Source organism: Musa acuminata, chromosome BXJ1-3 (assembly GCF_036884655.1).
Source record: "Musa acuminata AAA Group cultivar baxijiao chromosome BXJ1-3, Cavendish_Baxijiao_AAA, whole genome shotgun sequence".
Taxonomy (NCBI): Eukaryota; Viridiplantae; Streptophyta; class Magnoliopsida; order Zingiberales; family Musaceae; genus Musa; species Musa acuminata.
The window spans coordinates 39,254,870-39,277,500 of NC_088329.1; the positions used below are offsets into that span (position 1 = coordinate 39,254,870).

General features: G+C 37.4%; 2 protein-coding genes and 2 non-coding genes across 6 annotated transcripts; all 4 read left to right on the plus strand.

Moving 5' to 3' along the window:
- Positions 1–1,026: 1,026 nt before the first annotated feature.
- On the plus strand, positions 1,027–1,098 carry TRNAD-GUC (transfer RNA aspartic acid (anticodon GUC)). The gene has a single exon. It is a non-coding gene; the product is annotated as a tRNA-Asp (tRNA).
- Positions 1,099–2,133: 1,035 nt separating this feature from the next.
- Positions 2,134–11,509, plus strand: LOC103979136 (probable magnesium transporter NIPA4). 3 transcript variants are annotated; one of them, XM_065136065.1, is made up of 9 exons: positions 2,134–2,685; positions 4,857–4,913; positions 6,243–6,372; positions 6,448–6,608; positions 6,778–6,905; positions 6,992–7,129; positions 9,239–9,331; positions 10,860–10,965; positions 11,064–11,509. In XM_065136065.1, exons 1-9 carry the CDS (start codon positions 2,511–2,513, stop codon positions 11,168–11,170), a joined length of 1,095 nt encoding a protein of 364 aa, XP_064992137.1. In that variant the 5' UTR covers positions 2,134–2,510; the 3' UTR covers positions 11,171–11,509. The 3 variants fall into 3 exon arrangements, with proteins under 3 accessions (XP_064992137.1, XP_064992128.1, XP_064992146.1); XM_065136074.1 differs by having other exon boundaries at positions 2,136–2,685; positions 6,282–6,372; XM_065136056.1 differs by having other exon boundaries at positions 6,282–6,608.
- On the plus strand, positions 8,361–8,468 carry LOC135639505 (small nucleolar RNA snoR99). The gene has a single exon (XR_010496973.1). It is a non-coding gene; the product is annotated as a small nucleolar RNA snoR99 (small nucleolar RNA).
- A 6,602-nt stretch (positions 11,510–18,111) lies between the features above and the next one.
- Positions 18,112–20,253, plus strand: LOC135629003 (cytochrome P450 71A1-like). Its single transcript, XM_065136083.1, has 2 exons — positions 18,112–19,090; positions 19,449–20,253. The coding sequence occupies exons 1-2, from the start codon at positions 18,158–18,160 to the stop codon at positions 20,061–20,063; spliced, it is 1,548 nt and encodes a 515-aa protein (XP_064992155.1). The 5' UTR covers positions 18,112–18,157; the 3' UTR covers positions 20,064–20,253.
- The last annotated feature ends 2,378 nt before the right edge of the window (positions 20,254–22,631 follow it).

Consider the following 22,631-nt stretch of genomic DNA (forward strand, 5'->3'; position numbering starts at 1 on the left):
AGAGAAAATAATTTTGAAGTTGTCAATTCTACAACAAAAGCATCAACAAATTTAAAAAATAATTCAATAATAATGCCACATGTCAAATAGGTGACATGCAAGGCTAAATTGCTAAGAAATGTTATTGCTTGCATGTTACTATTTCGTGAATGCCTTTAGACTCACTTTATTTACATATCTTGCATCACAACTTTCATTATCACCATCACTATATTGCTTAATCCTTTCAACATTTATCAAATTGGCTTGTTAATTCTGAGACTTATGTTACATTTGACTTGAATAATATGTTTTTTTTATTTAGATTATAATGATTCAGATGATATCATAATAGGTGATACTAAACGTCCTAAAATAATTCATACTAGTTTTATAAACTTCTCTTCTTCAAAATCTTTTTTTGTTCCTGAAAAGAAATATAATATTTATCACTAAATTATATTCTTCTAATAATGTTTCTCATGGAGGAGTTGAATAGACATAAAGTTTGGGTGGCCACTATTGTACCATCTCTATCTAATTTCATTTCAAGAATAACATAATTGCTTAAAGCGTCTTCTTTTAAGGTTCTAAATCATATTATTTAATTTTATAATTTTTTTATCATTTTTATCTTATCATCCCTTTTTATGTAATTTATATAAATATAATAAAATGCATAAGTTTTTATTTTTTACCTCCTCTCTTAAAAGTAATTTATCTCTTAAAGTTATATATTTTGATGTTTGGAGGCCATCATTAATACAATCTTATGATCAATTTAATTACTATCTTATTTTTTTTTATCGATTATTTCACAAAGTATATGCGGTTATTTCTCATGAAGTAAAAAATAAAGTATTCATTATTCTTCTAGGTTTCAACTTATCATTGAAAAGTTTCTCTAATGATCTATTATTTCATTTTACTTTGATAATAATAGTAAATTTCAAAAACATCTTTTTTTTTCGAAATTAATAGAATTTCTTAGTTTCTCACTCTTTATATACTACTAGGTAAACTAGGATCATAAAACGTCGTCATTGGGTCGTTGTAGTATAGTGGTGAGTATTCCCGCCTGTCACGCGGGTGACCCGGGTTCGATCCCCGGCAACGGCGTTCTGACTCGTTTTGATTTTTACCTTTCTTTTTACTAACCAAAATATTTTGATCCAATCACCCAAACAAATTTTTATTTCTCTATGGAATTTGTTTTTCCTCGTAAATCACTTAGACACTTTTTTTACCTAAACTAACTTTATTAATTGAGTCACTCTCATTAATCTAAACATTTTATCCAATCGTAACTCATTCGGTCCTTCCTCAATAATGGACAATGGATAATAGTTTATTTCATTCATCTAGCTGCCTCACGAGAGTATTACACATAAAAAAAATTATAATAAATTTTAGTTTTAATATTTTATATTTTAAATTCTTTTTGTCCAATACGTCTTGGATATGTTATTAATCCTTCACTAATTCATATGAATGGTTACTATATCTAAAAAATCAAGTCTTTAAAATAAATAAATAAATATTTTTTATTTTTATAAAATAATCTCAAAATTTTAAGTCTTCTACTATTAATTAAACCTTAAAAATTTTGAAATGACGAACAACAATAATATCTGAAAAATATAATATTTTATTATGAAAATAATATATAAAACTTAGTATGATCCGATTCTATGAATTTTTCATCATTAATACATAAATTCAGTTAATCATTTCTTTCACACTATTCTACAACTATTCAGTTAAGTAGAAAGATGCCTCCTCTGTATCAGCGTTTCTATGATCGTTTAATGTGAGAGATTCCAAGTATCAACAATGTCATGAAAAGTCAATGCCCAATATCTTTTAATGTTACCAGTAAATACCTTAAATCATATTATTAGTGTACGTCGTCGTAATTTGACGACCACATGCTCTATCCATCCGCTTTCTTCTTCTTATCATACGTGATGTAAAAGAATTGAGGACATAAAAGGTGGGAATAATGAATTCTTTTAGGGATATAAATATGAGAAATTGCGTGCGCTAATTAAATGACATGAGGGACTAATATGTAAACTTCTCAATATATATAATATTTTATTATTGTCGGTGACAATAATGAATATTTAATATTATTAATTATTTAATACTGCGATTTCTTCCGTCGGCGATCGACGATCGACTTATTTCGCTCGCGTCCTCCGATCCGATCCTTTTCTCTCTCTCTCTCTCTCGGCCTCTGCCCTCCTCTTCTTGTGGTAGTGCCTCTCTACTTGACTCCACACACTGCCGCCAGATCTCCTCTAGCCCGAGCCGCGACCTCTCCCAATTGATCCGCCGTCCTCCGAACGCCGTCGCATGAGCCGCCACCCCTGCAACCGGATCTAGCGGCGCGGGGCGCCGCCCGCGGATGAGCTGTGCCGTCGCCGACACGGGCCATCTCCGGGAACCGACGGCGGGTAACTCGCGGTAGTGGGGGACCGGTCCCGGCTAGGGTTTCTTTTTCTTTTATCTCTCTGAGCCAGCTCGGAATGGCGCCCGCCGACACGGCGTCCGCGGGGAGTTGGGTCGAGTCGTACACCGGCATGTCCTCCGATAACATCAAGGGTTTGGTTCTCGCGCTCTCCTCGAGCTTCTTTATCGGTGCCAGTTTTATCGTCAAGAAGAAGGGGTTGAAGAAGGCCGGCGCTTCCGGAGTTAGAGCAGGTGAATGAGATCGATCTTTTCGTGTTCGTGTTCGTGTTCTCGTCTCATTAAATTATCCATTTCCTCCAAGCATTTTCTTTCTTGGTTCCTGTTAGTTGTTCGTCATCTCGTTGTTGTTGTTTTCCTTGTCATGATGTAGCATTCTGTAACTGTGAAATGTCGGTGGTATGTTGTTGTTTCTGGACAGGCAACAGCATGTGACCACTATGAAGCCAGATCCAAGAATAAATCTGGTTGAGGCCTGTTTTATGAGATCGTGCTGAATGATCTGGATCTTTGAATTTTTTTCATCTGGTATTTAGTAGTGAGAAGTGATGTTATGGACAGCATGGATCAGCTATTTGATTATGTTTTTGAGAATCCATTCTGCACTACAATTTTGACAAATGTGGAAACTAGAAGAAAGAAAAGACGATCTTGGATCTACTGATTACATATATGATTGTTTAGAGCATACCTGTGTCATGGATTACTTATCAACTTCTCTTGTCGTAATTCTAGAATTTACAGTGCCACTAAAATACATCAAATAATGTGTGTCCTTTGATACTGCATTTAACAGATTACGTTTGTGATTTTCCTACAAGTGTGAAGCACATTTGAGAAAGAATTATAGAGTCAAATGTTGATAAGTTATCGTGTTGAATGTATTATTTTACCCTAGTCTTTCTTATTCTGACAATTTGAGTTGCGGAACATAAACTGTGTGAATCCATTTGATAATTTTTGGTTTCACTAATGCTCTGATGCCTAATCTTTACGTTTAGTTATAGACTGCAAAATCATCTAAAACCAGGTTTCTAAGGCTATTTTGTTTCTACCATTGGAAGCCGTTATGGTAATCATCGATTTTCATCTCGTACTGACCATTCATGCCAGTTCCGGGTCTGACACCAACTGATACTAATGTACTGATATGGTACATCGGTATATGTCAAAGACTTGAACAGGAACATATGGTGGAGGAAGAGGATGAAGGAGGAAGGAGGAAGAGGAAGAAAGAAAAGGACAAGGAAGAGGGGGGGAAGAAGAAGAGGCAACGGAGGAAGAATGAGGAAGATGAAGATGGAGGAGGAAGAGGAAGAAAGAAGAGGAAGCGGTGGAGGACGAGGAGGAGATGGTGGAAGTGTACCCGAAATCGATGATGGGCGACATGCAACAACAGTGACTCACAGACTCCGCTTGTACCAGAATAGGGCTTGCAAACGCGAGCTTAAACCGACAATTTTTTTTTTGTTTTGTTTTTAATAGGTCAGACGGGACCACCTGAAACCGGGGTGGTCCGTGTACCAGTTCATGCGTGGACTGCCAAGTATCACCTGTTTCTTATCGATCTGGGTGAAACCGCAGTCCATGATAGTAATCACCTTGCACTTGCTCAAATATTATATATGAATTTCTTTTCTTGGTCGTTGGGACTATGTTCGTGCAATTTCTTTCCTGAAAGAAGAAACATCCAAGTGATGTGCTTTTATTTTATGTGAGTTTGCACATTCTTAAATTACTAATGTTGAATTCAATAAAGAAATTGAAGTACAACTTTGATATGAAAAGAATGCTGTGTTGCTCAAGTCAGGACTAAAAAGCGCCACACTCTCTTGTGATATCTGCACATTGGACATCAAGGAAGAATAGTTCTGTTGATTGGTCATATGACAGAATCATGGTTCTGGAGGATTACTTTGCAAATCGTAGACAATTGGATTTATGGATCTGGACAGCATTGATGTAAGTAGTAGGTACTAAGATTTATAATTGCCCAGAATAAGGAAACTATCTTTGTTATATTTTAACTTGGCTGGAAGTGATTATGGTTCTGATGTTTTGTTATATATTGCTAAGACAGAAAATAATGATATAAAATAGATACTATCATATAAGAGAATACTAATTTCTGTGTCTTTCCCATTTTATAGTCAGATGGAGGATGTTTCTTGCTGCTGTGTTTACATGATAGGTGTGGTTTTTCTTAATTGTCTGTCACCTTGATTGAAATTCTAGATAAAAATGTTGGAAATATGCCTATTCTTACATGACCATAATCATGATCTAGATGTAACTGTATTACGTTGGTTTTTCGTTATTATCTTCTTGTGCAATACTACTATTTCTTCCTTCAATTAAATAATATTTAAAAAATGTTGAAACTTTTCTTTTTGACTTTACAACAGGAGCTGGTGGATATTCTTACTTGTATGAACCACTTTGGTGGGCAGGCATGATAACAAGTGAGTAATTAATTGTTTTGCTTAAGATTTTGATAGTTTCATTAATTGGTGATTATTATTGTTCTCTTTATTCTGAAACGGATTTGGAACATTTTAGATGCACAAGAACTTTTCTTGAAATTTAAAATTTTCGCATTTACAATTTTAAACGTGAATATCCTAATTTAGCAAAATCCTGTGCCTTCTAATGAGTATGATGTAGGTTTGAAGTGTCTTATGATCCACTCACTCATTTCAGAAGCTATCTTTTCTCTATTTTTTAATATTGTGCATATTCTATTGGGAGAGTCACAGCATGCGTTGCAGGTACTCATCTCTCCTGTCTCCTCTTCTCCACTCTCTTTTGTCTCTTCTCCTCCCATGTCCTACCTCCACTGTCTCCTGTCTTCCCCTCTCCTCCCCTCTTATGTGATCTCCTCTCTTCCTCTCTTATTACACGCTGTGGGACTCGCCTAGGATCTTGCTTTACTCCCATTCTTCCCTCAGTTATATGCTGCTGCCTTCGCCCCTCTTCATTGGGATTTGTATTAGGGCTTTGCTTGCTCTCCTCCCACTCTTCCCTCGATCACATCCCGCTGCCTCCACGCTCCCTCTTTCTTGTTGCACGCTGCGGTCATCAAAGCACCATGAAGAGGTGGTATGAACTCTCTGTCTCTGTGCTCGAGCTTCGTCTCTGTTCCTCTCTTCCTCTTTCCACGGCACCCTTGTAAAACCATCTTTTGATTCATGTTTTTGTTATTTGTTAATATATGTTTTTTGCTTTTAATTGCTCACGATTGTCAAATCGTTGTTAGTTTTTTGTTGTCGATGTTCCCTGATTGATAGCAAGCGTTGATCTTTTTGTTACGCTTATCATTTCCTTTTGTTGTTAATGCCTTCTTTCCTTTGTTTATACTTGATAGTCAGATGTGGATACTAGGGTGTATGCTCATTTGTATTACAGTTCCTATAATTTCTTGTCATTTTCGTTTCACATGATTAGATCGGAAGGTACTTTGTTTTTGAAAGTTTCTAACATGATTGTCCTTGAAAATCCCATCATTCTTGAGTAGAAATGCTTGAGTGGAGAGATCAATCAAACTGTTGCCAACCTGTAAAGAAAAGACACAAAACAAGAAAATTGAAAAATGCAATTATTAACATAAGAATATATGAGAATTACTAAATCTTAACAAAAAATATCTGTGAATTCTTTTAAGTATAATTATGTATCTTAAAATTATTTTTTAAATAAATTGTAGGATCGTACGATCTGGTCTTACGATCTTACAATTTTTTTATTGCATCCTGAGTTCTCTTGGTCACTATTCTTTACTGTTTCTTTCATAGGGGGAGGAATGAGAACTAAAAATTTTCTCTTATCGACAGTGATTGTTGGAGAAGTTGCTAATTTTGCTGCATATGCATTTGCTCCAGCTATTCTGGTCACTCCTCTTGGTGCTCTTAGCATAATAATCAGGCATAGCCTCAATCAACACAATGTTTTCCATTGTTTTTTTTCTCCACTTGTTATAAACATATATTTGTGCTACAGTGCTGTTCTTGCACATATCATTCTACGGGAGAGGCTGCATATCTTTGGCATCCTTGGTTGTGCTCTTTGTGTTGTGGGATCAACAACAATTGTTCTACATGCCCCTCAGGAGCGTGAGATTGAGTCTGTGACAGAAGTCTGGGATTTGGCAACTGAACCAGGTACTGACTTCATCTTCTTGCTTCTTTCCCAGTAATTAAAGAAAGTGGCATATATTTTGATAAATTTAGTAATTGGAAATTTCATAATTATATGTGTTCAGCACATGATTTTGTTTACTATAATGTTTGTAGAAAAGACTTTAGATATCTTTCATGTTTCTTGTTGCAGCTTTTCTATTCTATGCAGCAACAGTGCTTCTTGCAGCTTTTATACTCATATTTCATTTCGTTCCCAAGTACGGGCAAACACATATTATGGTTTACATTGGTGTTTGCTCTCTTGTGGGGTCTCTCTCGGTATGAAGCTTATCTTTTTGATATATTATTTTTATTCAGGACTATGAAAGTAAGAGTTGATATTGTCCTTGTTATTAATTGAGCAGGTTATGAGTGTGAAAGCTCTTGGAATAGCTCTCAAGTTGACATTTTCAGGAATGAACCAGTTGGCTTATTCCCAAACTTGGGTGTTCACAATCATAGTCATTGTTTGTATCCTTACCCAGATGAACTATTTGAACAAAGTACGGAAGAAGTTTCTGAGTATGGCTGTATTCTTTATTGATTTAATTTATTTAAAAAATATTTTCACCTTATATGCACAGAAGTTTTTCTATATTTAGTTATTTACACGATTAGAAAATTGGAAAATATGAGAGAGTCCAAGTTTATTGCTGGCCTTGAATTTCTAGACTGAAGTTGATCTGTGTGGAAATGATGATTCTTCTTCTTGGTACTTTATATACAGATTTAAACATCTTAGCCATGTGAGAAACTGAAATTTTAGTATGCTTTTTGCCAAAGTATGCATCTTGACTTGAGTATAACTCAAATGAAACAATCCACATTTTCCTTTGCCAATAAGGAGATGTGATCTTACTGATTTAGATACTGAAGTTGCTACTTATCAAATTCTATATAAGTGACAAAAGTTTTAACATTTGATATGCTTTATTCTAATTCTTTTTACATGAGAAAATAGATTAGCTCTGGGGCACATTGTGAGATTTGGAGAAAGACAGTGAACACATTATTAAGATCAATATCTTTTTTTTCAAGAGTTGTTTTCTTGATCGAGATTTGTTCAGGTTGGCCAGAATGATTGAATAGGAATTTTAGAACGAAGTTTTATTTTTTTATTTCTGACATGTTTGGCTCCCAGTTAGTATCAGCAGGAGCAAATGCTGGAATTGGCAGAGCTGAAATGACTAGAGTTGGCCCTTCTGGGTTAAGTTAAATGAAGCAATTACTTAAATCATGAACCAAACATTTTCCTGAAGATTTCGTCCAAAATTTCCTCATGGAACCAACCATATTGTAGTTGATGTTTACAGTTCTTCCCATTTGACTGTGGCAGAGCTGGATACTTGGCTTTGGAAGCCTTCTGCTCAAGTTTTACCTTACAGTTACCTTATGTTGTTACTTGCCAAGATGACATCATATGCAACTAGCATGGAGTTTCGTTTTGCAAAATCAAACTTCATGTTGATCAGCATGTCATATTATGAAGTTGAGCACATGTTCTGAAGTTGTCCATCATGAGACAAGTCAAAAAATGCTGAAACAAGACATATAATGGGATAGCTTTGATCTTCTCACTACCTGTTCTCATTTTTTGTGACACAAGGGTTTTGTTTAGGTTTGGAGTTTTCTATTTGGTTAATGTTGGAAAACTCATCTGTATATAGTCCTTGAGGCTGTAACAGCTTTTTATTAGATGTGGGACTGGATGTCTGCTCCCATTGGCCTCTACATGTGCCATTGGGATGAACCGGTGGTCCCGGACATGAAACAACCATCATCTTCACTTTGTCAGCTAATTAATTTTTTTTCATTTATCTGATCATTAATGATGGAACAATTCATATATATATATAAAATAAAATAAATAGTGAGTGTGGGTTGATTGACTTCATAAACTGTTATTCATGAGGCTTAAGACTGTCTTTATCATCAAGATTTATGTCAATCTGCTTTAAGGGATCTTTTTAATACAGCTAGGTCCTTGATGGAAGTTTTAAGAAAGTAATTGGATTCAAGCATGGAGGTTTTACAAGTTATATTTTCTAGGCTTTTAGGAATGTCAAACTGGAGTATTGTAATTGGATTTAAGCATAGAGGTTTTACAAGTTATATTTCTAGGCTTTAGGAATGTGAAACTGGAGTATTGTGGTCCTCCAAATGCATGTCAACATCTATTTGTAATTTTTTAATTATTTTCCTTGTATCACATGGTCTTTTATATATTTCAATGGTACCTTTTCTTGGTGGTCAATGTTATTAGTACACAATTTATTACCAGCTACATATTCTTCTCAATGCATCATATTGGAAGTTGACAAATAATATATTAAATATAATTTTGCACATGATTGTCTTAGTCTTCTATCAACTTTCCATGGTTTTATATGTATCTCAGCCAGCTGGCATGTAGTTATGGTTATCCACATATCATATTTTAACTCAGTTTATTAAGTTTACCTTAATCACCATGCATAATGGATAGAAATGTGCAGATAATAGCTGTTTGATTTATGATGGAATATGATTTTAAAGTAATAACGATTTTCATCCCACATGTTGAACTTCTTAAAGTTACTAATATTCTGATCCTTGCTAAACTTTGTCCTCAGGCTCTTGATACATTCAATACAGCAGTAGTATCACCGATATACTATGTGATGTTTACATCATTGACGATTTTGGCTAGTGTGATTATGTTCAAGGTAACTATTTCTATGTGTCATATTGGTTTCTTTGTTGTTCTATATCTTGGTTCAATGATAATATTGCTATACATTGATGTTATTGTGTAACTGGTAGTGTTGAAAAATGAACAATCCTTGAGTGAGCAATTATCCTTATTCTGTATGAATCGCTTTAGAAAAAAACTACATGATGAAGTTCTAGACAACTTGGGAATAAATTAAAATTAGAAACTTTATACTTTCTTGTACTTTTGTCACTTCTAGATTTGGTTTCGAAATCCTCGAAGTTGTATGATTTGGCTTCTGTTCCACAATTCATCTTATGTTTTATTCACACAAACATATTCATCCATATATTTTCTCTTTTTTTCATGCTTTTCATATGAGTTGATCATGTTAAAATGTTTTAAAAAGAGAGAATTAAAACTGAAATAGGTTATTGTAAAGGTTTGAAATAAAAAAAAAAACACAAGACATTGGGTTTACTACTTTGACAATTGTAAAAATGAGATGATTTTTGTCTCTGGATTGAATGTGAATCCTTACTGGTAACTTGACCTGACTTTTGGTGTTCATATTATATATCTTGGAGATTACTTGTAAATGTCAGATCTCCTTATCTTCTTTGTTATTATCTCTTCCATTATTCCTTGTGTTCATTGTGGATCAATGACATTTCACTGAATTGAACTTAAAACACTTAAGCTTTGTGCAGTTAGTTTCAATTGATATTATAGGTATTTATTTTAGTTTTAAGAAGTGAGTGGTATTTTATTGTTCTTTGATGTTGTATCTCACCATGATTTATTAAATTTATGGTAGTTATATTAGATCTTCTACAGAATTTGATCTGTTGTGTTGAGAGGACAAGAGTCAAAATGGTGAAGATTTAAACTATATTGAGCTTAAGACCAGTTCCTTGATAAAGAGGAAGGTTTAAAGTTGACCATCATAGTTATTAGTCTTAGGTTATATAAGACAAGTTGGTCGATACTTGTCAATCAAGTCTCCAACTCTAAGTCCTAAGCTGAAGGGAACAACAGAATTGGTAGAATTAAAAAGGTCATCAACTTGTTGTCCCTTGTGCATGACTAGATTACCACTGTCGGCATTTATGTCCTGCTTTATGAAAATTGTAATTAATTTAAACTGACGGAAGGCCTAAGACTGATATCAGTGCAAGTATTGTAAAATCTCACCTGTGGTTCCTATGGTCTGTCATAACAAATTTGGTTTCGGTGACAATTACTTTCTGTACTGTAGAAGGAAATTAATCAAATGCACATTGGTTTGTGAAAGCTAAAGCGGAACTAAATGGATATATGTATATGTATATATATGTATAATGTGTATGTGCATGTGGGTGTGTGTGTGTGTGTGTGTATATATATATCCAACAAAGAGAATAAGGAAACTTGCCATGATTCTGTTTGTGAAATTATTTATAGTTTCATTCAGGATTTCTTATCAGTTTAATTGTTAGCATTCTTTAGGTGTGTAACACGTATTAATGTTTTCTGGGCTATCTTATCCATGTTCTCTACAGGACTGGGATCGTCAAAATCCCACCCAGATTGTCACAGAGATGTGTGGCTTTGTCACAATTCTTTCTGGGACATTTCTGCTCCACAGGACCAAGGACATGGCTGATGGTATGTTCCATATATGATCTAAAAAGCATTATTAGATTTGTGCATACTCTTTGCAATCTGTGAAATTTGCTACTTATTATTGACTCTATCCATGACAGGTCTATCGTCATCTATGTCTGGGCGCCTACCAAAACACACTGACGAGGATGGCTATTCTTTGGAAGGCATTCCTCTGAGGTCTCAGGATTCGTTTCGGTTGCCATGAGATGTTGTGGTGGCCTCTTTCTCCGTCCATTTTACATGAACTAGACTTTCCCTGCATCACGACTTACTGTACCAAGACAAAGCCTGCATTCTTTCTTTACAGAAAGCTTTGTATATCTTTTTTCTAGGCCCCTTAAAGCATAGGTTCAATCCCCATATGTGAGAGACACCGTTGACATGCAATCGGGGAAATCGCATTTTGGTATATATGTAGTGTGCCTTCCAATGGGCGAGACAATGTGTCTTGCGACAGTGCAGAAACAAACGACACTGATTTCATGAGTTGAGCCCTCATAGCGGAAAAATAACTGGTTTTCAAATGATGAGAAGATATTGTTTATATTGATAGCTGCTATTTTGATGTCTTCCTTTGTTCTTTTGGTAGCTTGCTTAGACTGCATCTTCAGAAAACGTTAGTTGAGAAGGTTGGTTTTCTTTTATTTATTTATTTGGAGATTGATGATAAGGCAGATGCATAGCTGTTATGACAAATGTGACATGGCTGACCCATCAGTACTCGATGTTATCATATGTCGCTTTGTGTTCAGCAAGGTTCCTTTCCATGTACGTGTTCAAGCTACTGGTCGGCTCCTTTCCATGCGTTCAAGCTACCGGCCGACATGTGGTTGAGCTAATGTCACGTATACAGTACAGCAAACAGCCATAACAGTTCATTATTAATCGATGTTCGTTTCTAATAAATGGGTGTAATGATTTGGGATCACAAGGCGGCGGTTATGATTTGTTTTTTCATCTTTGTTAGTCAATAGAGTATTGGTTTTTACTTCTTTGTTCGTCAATAGAGTATTTCCCCCATACGTCCCCTATGAAAGAGGTCATATAGGTTTGTCCATTTGAGTAGGTTTTTAATTTAAGCATCGGAGGGGAGAGAGGCGTTTTTGAAAACCTCGGACGGATGTTCGACTCAGCAAGTTCCGCTTTGAGATAGGTTCGAAGAAGGACTAGGTTGGATTTGAGTTAACTAGGTTGGATTTGAGTTAACTTTTAACTTGGATAACCAAAATCTACTATAACACATTAGCATGAGGAGGGGTGACTAGTATGTCTTAAGGAAAGCTGTCCGTCGCGAATAACCCCTAATGATCTAAATCCCCCTGATGTCAACGAATCGATTCTGATAGCCTTAAATGCTTCTTTACCGAACCCTCATTTTCGATGATCTCGACTATTAAGGATGTCGATTGTTTCAAATCTTTTTTTCATGTCAAATCCTCATCTTTTTTTATTATTTTTTCAAGACTCAACCTTTACCCAATCATCTCCCACAACTCCCACCACCATAACTATTCCAGTAAAAATTTTCCATACCATAATCCAACAAATGTAGGTTTTGATTGGAATAGTCTAAATCATTGCTCTTATCTTTCCGAACTTGCTCATCAGACCTCACCTACATTTGCTCTACCAATCTTGACTTATAGTCCACCACTAATTCTTGTTCCTAGCGTAGTAGCGGAGTCTTCCCTACCTCGAGACTAAGTAGTGCCGGAAGCACCTCCCTATCGTTCGTCTAAAACCCAATCCTTTCTCTAAAATTGGAATTCCTAAATGAATCAGTTACTTAGTCAGCTGACCTCCTAATTAGGGTTCGAGAAACCACTCTTTGTCTGCCCACATCACTCGAGTTTACACACATAAAGATCTATATTTGCAAAAGAAAGATCGAAAGATTAGCTAATTAAAATGAACTTTGAAAGCTCTAACTTCTTTCCTCGAGGAGCGAGGCTTAGGCCTATATCAATGAGCCACTGCTTACTCATCTAAAGGATGACAATGGACTCATAGAATGTTAGAGATAATTTGCTCTTTTTTCAACCCATGCAATCTTGAAGCGATAATGGAAAACTTTTGATTAGACCAAGCTAAGTTGATCGGCCAAACTCTACTCGAAAGCTAATAAGAGGGGAGGAAATACAACAAATTATAGCAAGCTAATATGAGGGCCAACATTGAGAAAATCCTTAATACAACAAACTTGCTATAGTTTGCAAGCTAATATAGCAAACTATAGCAAGTCTTTGTGCATTCTCGGATGAATGTTACAAGAAAGTGTCATTAATTTGGTGTTAATTGGAAGGACGAAAACTTTCAATAATTGAAAGCCTTAATAAAAAATAGGCGAAGGGGGAAATGAAAACCCACCTCCAGTACATCTATACTTGTCTAAAATATGTGACAGGACACATAGGATCGATCACTTGGCCGAGCAAATACTAGCTTGAACTCGACTAGTATATGATACACCTTCAAAGCATCTTCAAGTCAAAGGCCGACTCCACCATAAATGGCAAAGCCACACCACACGATGTATTTGCCTTTGTAAGGGGGTAGCCTCGATCAACTTCCTCTATAATATCATTCATTTTTAAATTATTTATTATATGATAAATTTATGATTATTTTAATATGAGAATTTATATATTAATTTTTATATTGAAGGACTAATACTAAGGACCAAATTGTGAATCCTAGAATTTGTATATTATTTACGAAAATTTTCATGTTAAACTAGTGGAAAAGAAAAATATGAAAAGAAAAGTGAGAAAATAGAAAACACGTGCCACTAGCAAAGTAAAGGTACGTGCAACCTATGCTTGTTGTATTATTATTGACATTTATGCTTCTATGATGCATGGTCATCATATAACAACTTCTTATTCTATCTAAGCACTTGTAATTAGAGAGAAAGAGAAAAAAAATATTACCAAGTTAGAATTTGGTATCTCTACCTTGCATTAGAAAATTGAAGGAGAAAAAGAAGTGAAGTGTGTTTGGTTTGGCTTGAAGATTTTGGGCTATTTCAAGATTTTTGAAGATTAGCTTTCAAGACAAGTATTCTATCTCATCCTATAGTAATCTTATCACTTATTCCTTCTTATTTATAAATGATTTATAAATTTTACCTTTTTCGTATAACATTAACCTCCTTTGAGTTGTAAGCTTGCTATTCTAAAATTTATGATAAATCCTAACCTATCTATATTGTTTTGACTATAACATTCTATGTAAAATTTGAGTAAAATTACTTTTGTTAGAAAGTAGACTCTATGTCTTTCTTTTAGAACTCTATTTGAATAATTTGAAGTACAAATGCCTTTTCAAATGTCTGTTATAATGGACCCCTTATTTAAATGATCCCTTGAATTATGTCAAAGATAAAATGACTTGACCTCTTTGCCTTGTTTTAATTATGTTGTTCTGTACAAAATACTAAATTAAGCAAATATCTTTTATTAAAAATTAGATTCTTGTATCTTTCTTTTGGTACTTTATTTGAATGAATTGTTGTACAAATGCCAACCCAATTGTCCATTGGAATTGATCTCTTGAATTGTGCTAAACAGAGGCAAGATAATTCTGACCTATCCATATTTAGTTGTTAGTACCTTTTTATACACAACTCCAATTTGGACTTATATATCTTTTTAATAATATTTTACTTGAATAATTCAGAGCATAATTGAATATTTGAATATCTAATGAAACCTACTTTATAAATTCTACCACAACAAATTGATTATCAAATTTATCAATTCTTATTTCTACCATTAAGAACTTTATTTCAACTAAAATTCTCACTCAAATGAGACTCGTGTTAAAGATTTAAACTTTTTTATCTCTTAATCATTGATTCTTGCCATAAATGAATGAGTTGTGCATATGTTCAAGCTAACTTTGGTATTGCTATATACATGCGCATGTATGATTTTCTTGTTTCAGATATACTTTTGATACATTTCTATGTCCTAATCAAAATATCCTTATATGTACTCTAGATACTTGGACTCCTTTTGTAGAAATGAAAAGGGAATATGCTATGCTGAGTTCTAGACTTATATTTTGTCCATAGAATTATGTTATATTATTATCCCACTATACCATCTATGTTCCTTTCATATAATTGGAATCTGTTATCAGTCAAAATTCTCCTTTAAATGAGTTGTATGTTATTGCTTTAAAACCCTTTTTATATTTTAGTCATCGATTCTTGTTATAACTGATATGTTAATGTAAGCTTAATATTGTTTCATCCATACATATGTATGTTATTGTTGCCTCACATGTGATTTTGAAAAATCTTACTCTTGATAAGAATATTTTTATTATACTCTGATGTTTATGAAATAATATGAACCTTTATCAAAAATAAAAAAAAGAGTCATGGAGTTTACGATACTCTTTATCTCGACATGAATAAATAGAGTTTTCAGATATGGGAGACTAATGTTAATGGTCATCAGAATTAGATGGATCATATTATATTATAATCCTACTTCATCCTTTATATCTCTTCACATATTTTTGAAAGTAAATACTTATGTGTTCTTATATACTCCTTGATTATAAACAAAATAAATAAAATATTAAATATGATACTGAAGCTCATATTTTATATTTATTTCTTGATATGCTCCTATGATACACTTTACTCCATTGTTATGAATGAATAAAAGGAATCAAATTTAAATTTACTCTTAAGCTAATGAATAGCATTTATTCTTGATATACCCATATGTTGCTCTTTGCTCCACTGCTATTAATGAATCGAATGACATATCAAATAGGACTCTATTTTTTAGCTTATTCCTAGCATTATGATCTTGATTTGCTCTTATGTTACTATATGTTTCTTTGATATTAATGAATTAAATGAAATGTCATACATGTCTCTTGAGCTCATGCCTTTTGATCTTAATATGCCCTCTTGAGCACTTCTTGTTAAGTATGAATCATATGAAATGCTAAGTATAACTCTTGAATCCATAATTTACACCTTAATGCTTATGTCATATGATTTGCTTTATATATGCCATGGATATAATAGTCACTTACTTTTGTAGCTTATATTGCTATATAAAATTTTTATGTTAGTTTATCACTCACACTCATATTAGTTTTGGGCTAGAAAGTGAAATGTTGAAAGATTGTGACATATTTTTAGTAGTTTAACAAGATATTATTGTAAGGAACACTTTGCTTGTAACGTTGTCTACGAGTTGGTGTGCATCGTTGTAAAGGTTAAAGGATCTCTAGTGTTTTGAAAGTTTGGAATGTAACATTGAAGTCTTTATATTGATGTAAACTTATGGTCAATGATTAATTTTTATAACTATAATATTTTCATTAGATCTTGTAAGTCTATATGTGGTTGTTAATTATTTTGATTCTGCATTAGGTTTTATGGAGTTATCAAGTGATGTGCTATATGATTAAAAACTACATAGTTTTATAGTGTGTAAATAAGAATTGAATGCATATAATATCCTCAAATTTTATGTTATAAATCTTAGGTGTGGATATATGAGAAATTAAATTTTTTTCTTGATTTAAGATATGCTCACCTCTTGGATATCATCTTGAGGGTGTGACACCTTTGTGACTAAAAGTCCCACTACCAACACCAAAAGTGATGACGAGATTGATGACTTACTTGAATCGAAAGTGTTAAGAGATGGGGCTCATGCTGACATCATAAACCTTTTGTGGTGTGGCTTTAAGTATATTATTCATAAGGATTTAAGTTGCAAGCTTAGATAATGAGTAACTATGATAGCGAACTATTATTTATAGGGACCAATGTGATGCTTCCTCTTTCCAATCGCCCATTCGGCTCTCAATCTCCCTAAAGAAAGTAGGGCATATAGCATCATCTAGCGCCCTCGAAACACATAGTGCAATCCTGACAATGCAATTGTCATTCGGATCATTGCGTACTTAGTCTAGTTTCACTCATTACACCTAGTTTCACTGGCCCTTTGTGTGCTGCTATACTTAGTTTTCTTGCCCATTGCGTACCACTGCACCCAGCCTCCTGGCTTTTTATGCATAACAGCGCCCAACTTCACTAGCCCGTTGTGCACCATTATACCCAGCCTTTAAGCCCTTCGTGCACTATCGTGCCCATCTTCCTAGCCTTTGGCATGCCATTGCACTCGACCTCCTGGCCCTTCGTTCACCACCACACCTAGCTTCATTGGCCCTTTGAGTGCTATTACCCTCGACCTTACGGCCTCATCGGTCTATCATGCACTACTATCGTGTCACCACACCCGATCATACTATCATATCGAACCATCACAACCGACTATATCATCTCCATAGGTCATCATGACCAATCAAGTACTCCATCGATATGACACACTAATACTATTGAGTTTGCATGCCAAGTCGGGCATATCGAACCCAATAGTTCGAGTCAGATAGCTCAAGAATACTGAGTTGGATAGCCTGAATTAGACATTCTATCATCTCTTACACTAACAACATGCATTAATTGAACCGTACTTCCCGAACAACTATCTTTAGAGCTTCTCGACAAAGGTGACGTGGTTGATTTATCAACACACTATGCTATCATTGTCACTTTGTGTTCAACAAGGGTCCTCTCCATACGTCCAAGCCACTAGCTGACACATGGCCGAGCTAATATGACATAAACAACATGGTAAATAGGCATAACAGTCCGTGATGGCAGTACCAATCGAATGGCTCGGGATCAGATGGTTGGTTGTGATCAATTTTCACATCTTATTTATTGAACAGACTATATAACACCCTTCTCTCATAGTTTTGTAGCATAGAGTTACGCAAGTACCCCTCAAGATATATTGACCAACGAAAGCATGACCCTTCAAAACCTTAGTATTTGAGGGCATTATCTGGAATGGGCCCACTTAGTTTTTGTAGGCTTTAGATGTCTAACTCCATAAATTCCCACCTTAAAATAAACTATAAAAAAAAGAAGCATATTGGTTCTAAGTAGCTTTCTGTTCGAACAATCAAAATATACTCTTAACAATAGCAAAAAATGGACCCTTAACAATAGGGTTTTACATAACACCGTTTCACTTACTCTCCTGTGTGGTAATTTTTTTTACATGTTGGGCTGGAAGCAATACTTGCGTGCTTCGATTGGTCTCTTTCATTTCCGATATGCACGAGAGAAGACGAGCAGCCACAGGCGATCATGTCTTCCACCCTGCCGACGGCGCCGCTCGACCCATCTCTACTCACCACCCTCTTCATCATACTCGTGCCTCTCTCTTTGCTGCTGCTTCTGCTGCAGGTTAAGAGGAACTCCCGTGGGCATCCCCCTTGCCCGCCGCGGCTTCCCCTCATCGGCAACCTCCACCAGCTGGGCCCACTACCGCACCGCTCCCTCCATGCCCTGTCGCAGCAACACGGCCCGCTCATGCTACTTCGCCTGGGCCAGGTGCCGACGCTCGTGGTCTCCTCGCCGGACGCCGCCCGGGAGGTGCTGCGCAACCAGGACCACGCCTGCGCCAGCCGGCCAGCTCTCACGCCGGCCCGAATCCTCGTGTACGGGTGCAAGGACTTGGGCTTCGCGCCCTACGGCGACTACTGGAAGCAGCTCCGAAAGATCTGCTCCGTCCACCTGCTGAGCCCCAAGAGGGTGCAGTCGTACCGGCTAATGAGGGAGGATGAGGTGGAATCCATGATGGGAAAGATCTCGTCCCAGGCTTCGGCTTCGGCGAACGTCATCGACTTATCCGAGGTCTTGTACTCTTTCGCCAACGATGTACTCTGTCGAGTTGTTTCAGGGAAGTTCACGAGAGAAGAAGGGAGGAATCGCCTGTTCTCCGAGCTGGCCGGCGAGAACTCGGTGCTTTTGTCCAAGATCTACGTGGGTGACTACTTCCCGTGGCTAGGGTGGCTGGATATGTTCTTCGGTAGTGTGGCCAGATGCAACAAGAACAAGGCGAGGTGGGATAAGTTGCTAGATGAGGTGATTAAGGAACATGCAGTTCGGTCGGCCCGGCATGGTGGGAAGGAAAACGACGGTGAGGAGAAGGATTTCGTGGATGTTCTGCTCTCTCTGCAGAAAGATGCAGCGATGGACTTCGTCCTCACAACCGAACATATCAAGGCACTTCTGGTGGTACGCCTCTCTCTCTCTCTCTCTCATGGTCCTGGCTGCGCTTCGAATCGGTTGGTCAAAATCGTAATGACTAACCTTCCCAACCGCGGATCGACTAATTCGATCCGCTTTCGTGGCGTATCCAATCAAATTGCTAGGCCTAGACGTCAAACCGCCTCATCCCTGACACCTGTCTCTTCGCGACCCGCCATCTCTGAAATCGAGCGACGACATGTACGCTGACCGTTCCTCCTTTCTAAGGGGCGACAAAACAATCGATGATATTTTGTCCCATTGTGGCACTGTCGAACGCCGATGCCTTACGGCTATTTCCGCTGATCCAAAGTTCACCCCCGCTACCGTAAACCAACTTGTGCAGGACATGTTCGTCGCCGGTACCGACACATCGTACATAACCCTGGAATGGGCCATGGCGGAGCTCATCCGGAGTCCCCGAGCGATGCGGAAATTACAAGACGAAGTGAGAAGAGGAAGAGGCAGCGGGGAGGGATTGGTCAGAGAGGCGGAGGTGAGCCAGATGGCGTATCTGAAAGCAGTCGTGAAGGAGGTCCTCCGGCTGCACCCTCCGGCCCCGTTGCTGCTCCCGCGCGAGCTGTTGGAAGACTGCAGCATACAAGGGTTCAGCATCCCCAAGAAGGCGCGCGTCTTCGTGAACGCGTGGGCGATGGGCAGAGACCCGCGGAGCTGGGAGTCGCCGGAGGAGTTCTGGCCGGAGAGGTTCGCGGACGGCGCATTGGACTTCACGGGCAACGATGTCCGGTACGTGCCGTTCGGAGCAGGCCGAAGGATTTGCCCCGGGCAAAACTTCGCCGTCGCTGCTCTGGAGCTGGCGCTGGCGAACCTGGTGAGCCGCTTCGACTGGGAGCTGCCTGGTGGATTGACGAGGGAGGAGCTGCAAATGAACGAGGCCCCTGGAATCATAACACAACGACAAGGGCGGCTTCATCTTGTTGCCAAACCATGGGGTGCTTAGAAAAGGAAACCAGTAATAACTTGTTGTGTGCATGCTATGACGTAAATGATGCATATGAACTCCGAACCTGAGCATTATCATAAGCCCATCGAACGATACCACAATGTTCCTCAAACTGTGATGCTTAAACACTTGTATCGACCTTTCGGCATTCTAATGTTGGTGCTTCAATAATACACTGTTGTGTGTATGCTGTGATCTGCATGATGCATGTGGAACGCTGTATAGCACCTGTCTATCTCGAATTATAACACTATATAGCACCTACCTTCGGATGTTCTTCGAGCTGTGATGCCAAAATAATTGTATCCACCTTTCCGATTGTCCCGAGGCCCCCTGTCTGCCTCGGAAGCACAAATAAATGAGGCCCAATATGAACTTTGAGCATATAAAACAAGAATCCACAAAAGTATATTATAATCTCCTCTCAATAGCGCAAATGTTCTCACACATCACATCTTTTAGATTAGAACGCATTAGCATCCAAAGAACAATCAGCAAAAAGCATATATATAGCTCTTTTTGCCTCATCAACATTGCGCCTATCTCTTCTTTAAGCAAAACGGAGAATTTTCTCTGAATTAATTTCATTGCATAAATAAACAACAATACAACAAAGCACAAAAATCCATAGCATACTCAAAGTAGCACATTTTTTATTCATCAAATGCAACATTTTTACGTCATACAGTCATCGTGATGATTCAGCGATCCACTATTTGTCATTGTTTATGATATGTCTGTTTGATAGAATGAGAGAACGAAGAATGAAATTATAAGAATAAAGCAAAAAGGTACACTTCAAGTAGTATCATGTGAAGTCTATTTATACATAATGAAAGAGGATATTTCTTTAACTGAGCAGAGAGATTTCCTCATGCAGTTGAGGAAATCTCATCTGCTATGCAGTTATCTCTCTTTTATCAGAGAAAATCTCTCTATTATCATGCCCCCGCAAGATCGAGCTCCTGTCAAGGATACCGATCGATCTTCGATCGATGAAACAAAAATAGTTTGCGGGCTAGAGGCTTCGTGAGTGAATCTGCCTTTCCATTTCAAAACCATGAATCTCCTACCATTCATACCACTCCGACAAATATTCATTCCTGGAGTAAACATTCGATCCCCTCAAACGAACCTCCTCCCACACCATTCAGTCCTATTGTTGAAGATCCACACTCTTTTGTTCTCCTGGTTCAACAACTCTCCACTCCCCCCATTCCTTCTCCCCTTCCTTCTTCACAAGTCTCCCCTACCACTGAAGTCGTATCCTCATAAACACAACAACTTTCTTTACCTAGTGCCATCGATGTATCTCAACCTCTCTTGTAGCCTGTCGATGCCTCTCCACCACTCTTACCAATAACACAACCTGCAGTTCCTAGCCATCCAATGACAACACGCTCAAAAAGTGGTATCTTTAAACCACGTCAGGTTCTCGACCTCCATACTATCACTAATTCTTCTCTTGAGACCAGTGAACCCACCACAATTACTCAAGCACAAAAATCTTCACATTGGCGTCAAGCTATGTGTGAAGAATATGATGCTCTTCTACATAACTCCACATGGACTCTTGTACCTTTTCATCCTGCACAAAATATCATCGGGTGTAAATGGGTATTCCAAATTAAGCGAAACCCCGATGGGTCCGTTGCTCGATATAAAGCACGATTAGTAGCCAAAGGGTTTCATCAACGACCTGGAGTTGATTTTACAGAGACTTTTAGTCATGTAGTTAAACCCACAACAATTCGGCTTATTCTAAGTTTGGCCATCTCCAGAGGTTGGAACTTACGACAACTGGACGTTAACAATGCCTTTTTACAGGGGACTCTAACTGAAGATGTCTTTATGCAGCAAGCCACCCCTGGCTTTGTTCATCACCAGTATCCGAGACATGTTTGCAAATTACAAAAAGCCATTTATAGTCTCCGTCAAGCTCCCAGAGCTTAGTATACTGAACTTGGATCGTTTCTGATATCAATTGGCTTCATCAACTCCAAGTCTGACACCTCTTTATTCCTCCAACAACATCATGGCAATTCAATATATCTTCTAGTTTATGTAGATGACCGAGGCTTGAATTGCTTGAAGGATGAGGCGATCCTGGCGTAACCATAGTTTGTGATCCGGATTTGGTACTGGATCGGATGCGCCTGGGATGTTGAGCATCGCCGGTGGACAATGAAGAGAGCCATAGCCTAGAAGATCATAGCCAAATAGTATATTAGAGAATTGAGCACGCCATGATGTGTAGTTACCACCGTTGGATAATTTGAAGGGGATGAGGGTTGCTGCATTTATGGAGATAAGGTTTGTATGTGGGAAGATACTATGGTTCCCTGCGGGAATAGTAATGGGAGCATCAGAGGTAGATGATGAAGACATATGAAAGATATGATCAGGGAGAAAGAAGTGTTGGTATAGATCAATGTCACCTGATGTGGTGGCAAATAAGATCTGTGAAAGAATAAGGTCTTCGTTGAAGGAAAAGACCTATGCAAGATGGTGTAAAGCTGTAGATTTCTATGCAGCAGTTCTATAGGAAGGACTCTGGGCAGTGAT

Excerpts from the sequence above, each read along its gene's own strand:
- LOC103979136 (XM_065136056.1), top strand. The coding sequence starts at position 2,511 with ATGGCGCCCGCCGACACGGCGTCCGCGGGGAGTTGGGTCGAGTCGTAC. Across the intron at positions 2,686-4,856 it reads CGCTTCCGGAGTTAGAGCAG|GAGCTGGTGGATATTCTTAC; the intron begins GTGAATGAGATC and ends ACTTTACAACAG. Across the intron at positions 6,609-6,777 it reads GGATTTGGCAACTGAACCAG|CTTTTCTATTCTATGCAGCA; the intron begins GTACTGACTTCA and ends TTCTTGTTGCAG.
- LOC135629003 (XM_065136083.1), top strand. The coding sequence starts at position 18,158 with ATGTCTTCCACCCTGCCGACGGCGCCGCTCGACCCATCTCTACTCACC. Across the intron at positions 19,091-19,448 it reads ATATCAAGGCACTTCTGGTG|GACATGTTCGTCGCCGGTAC; the intron begins GTACGCCTCTCT and ends CAACTTGTGCAG.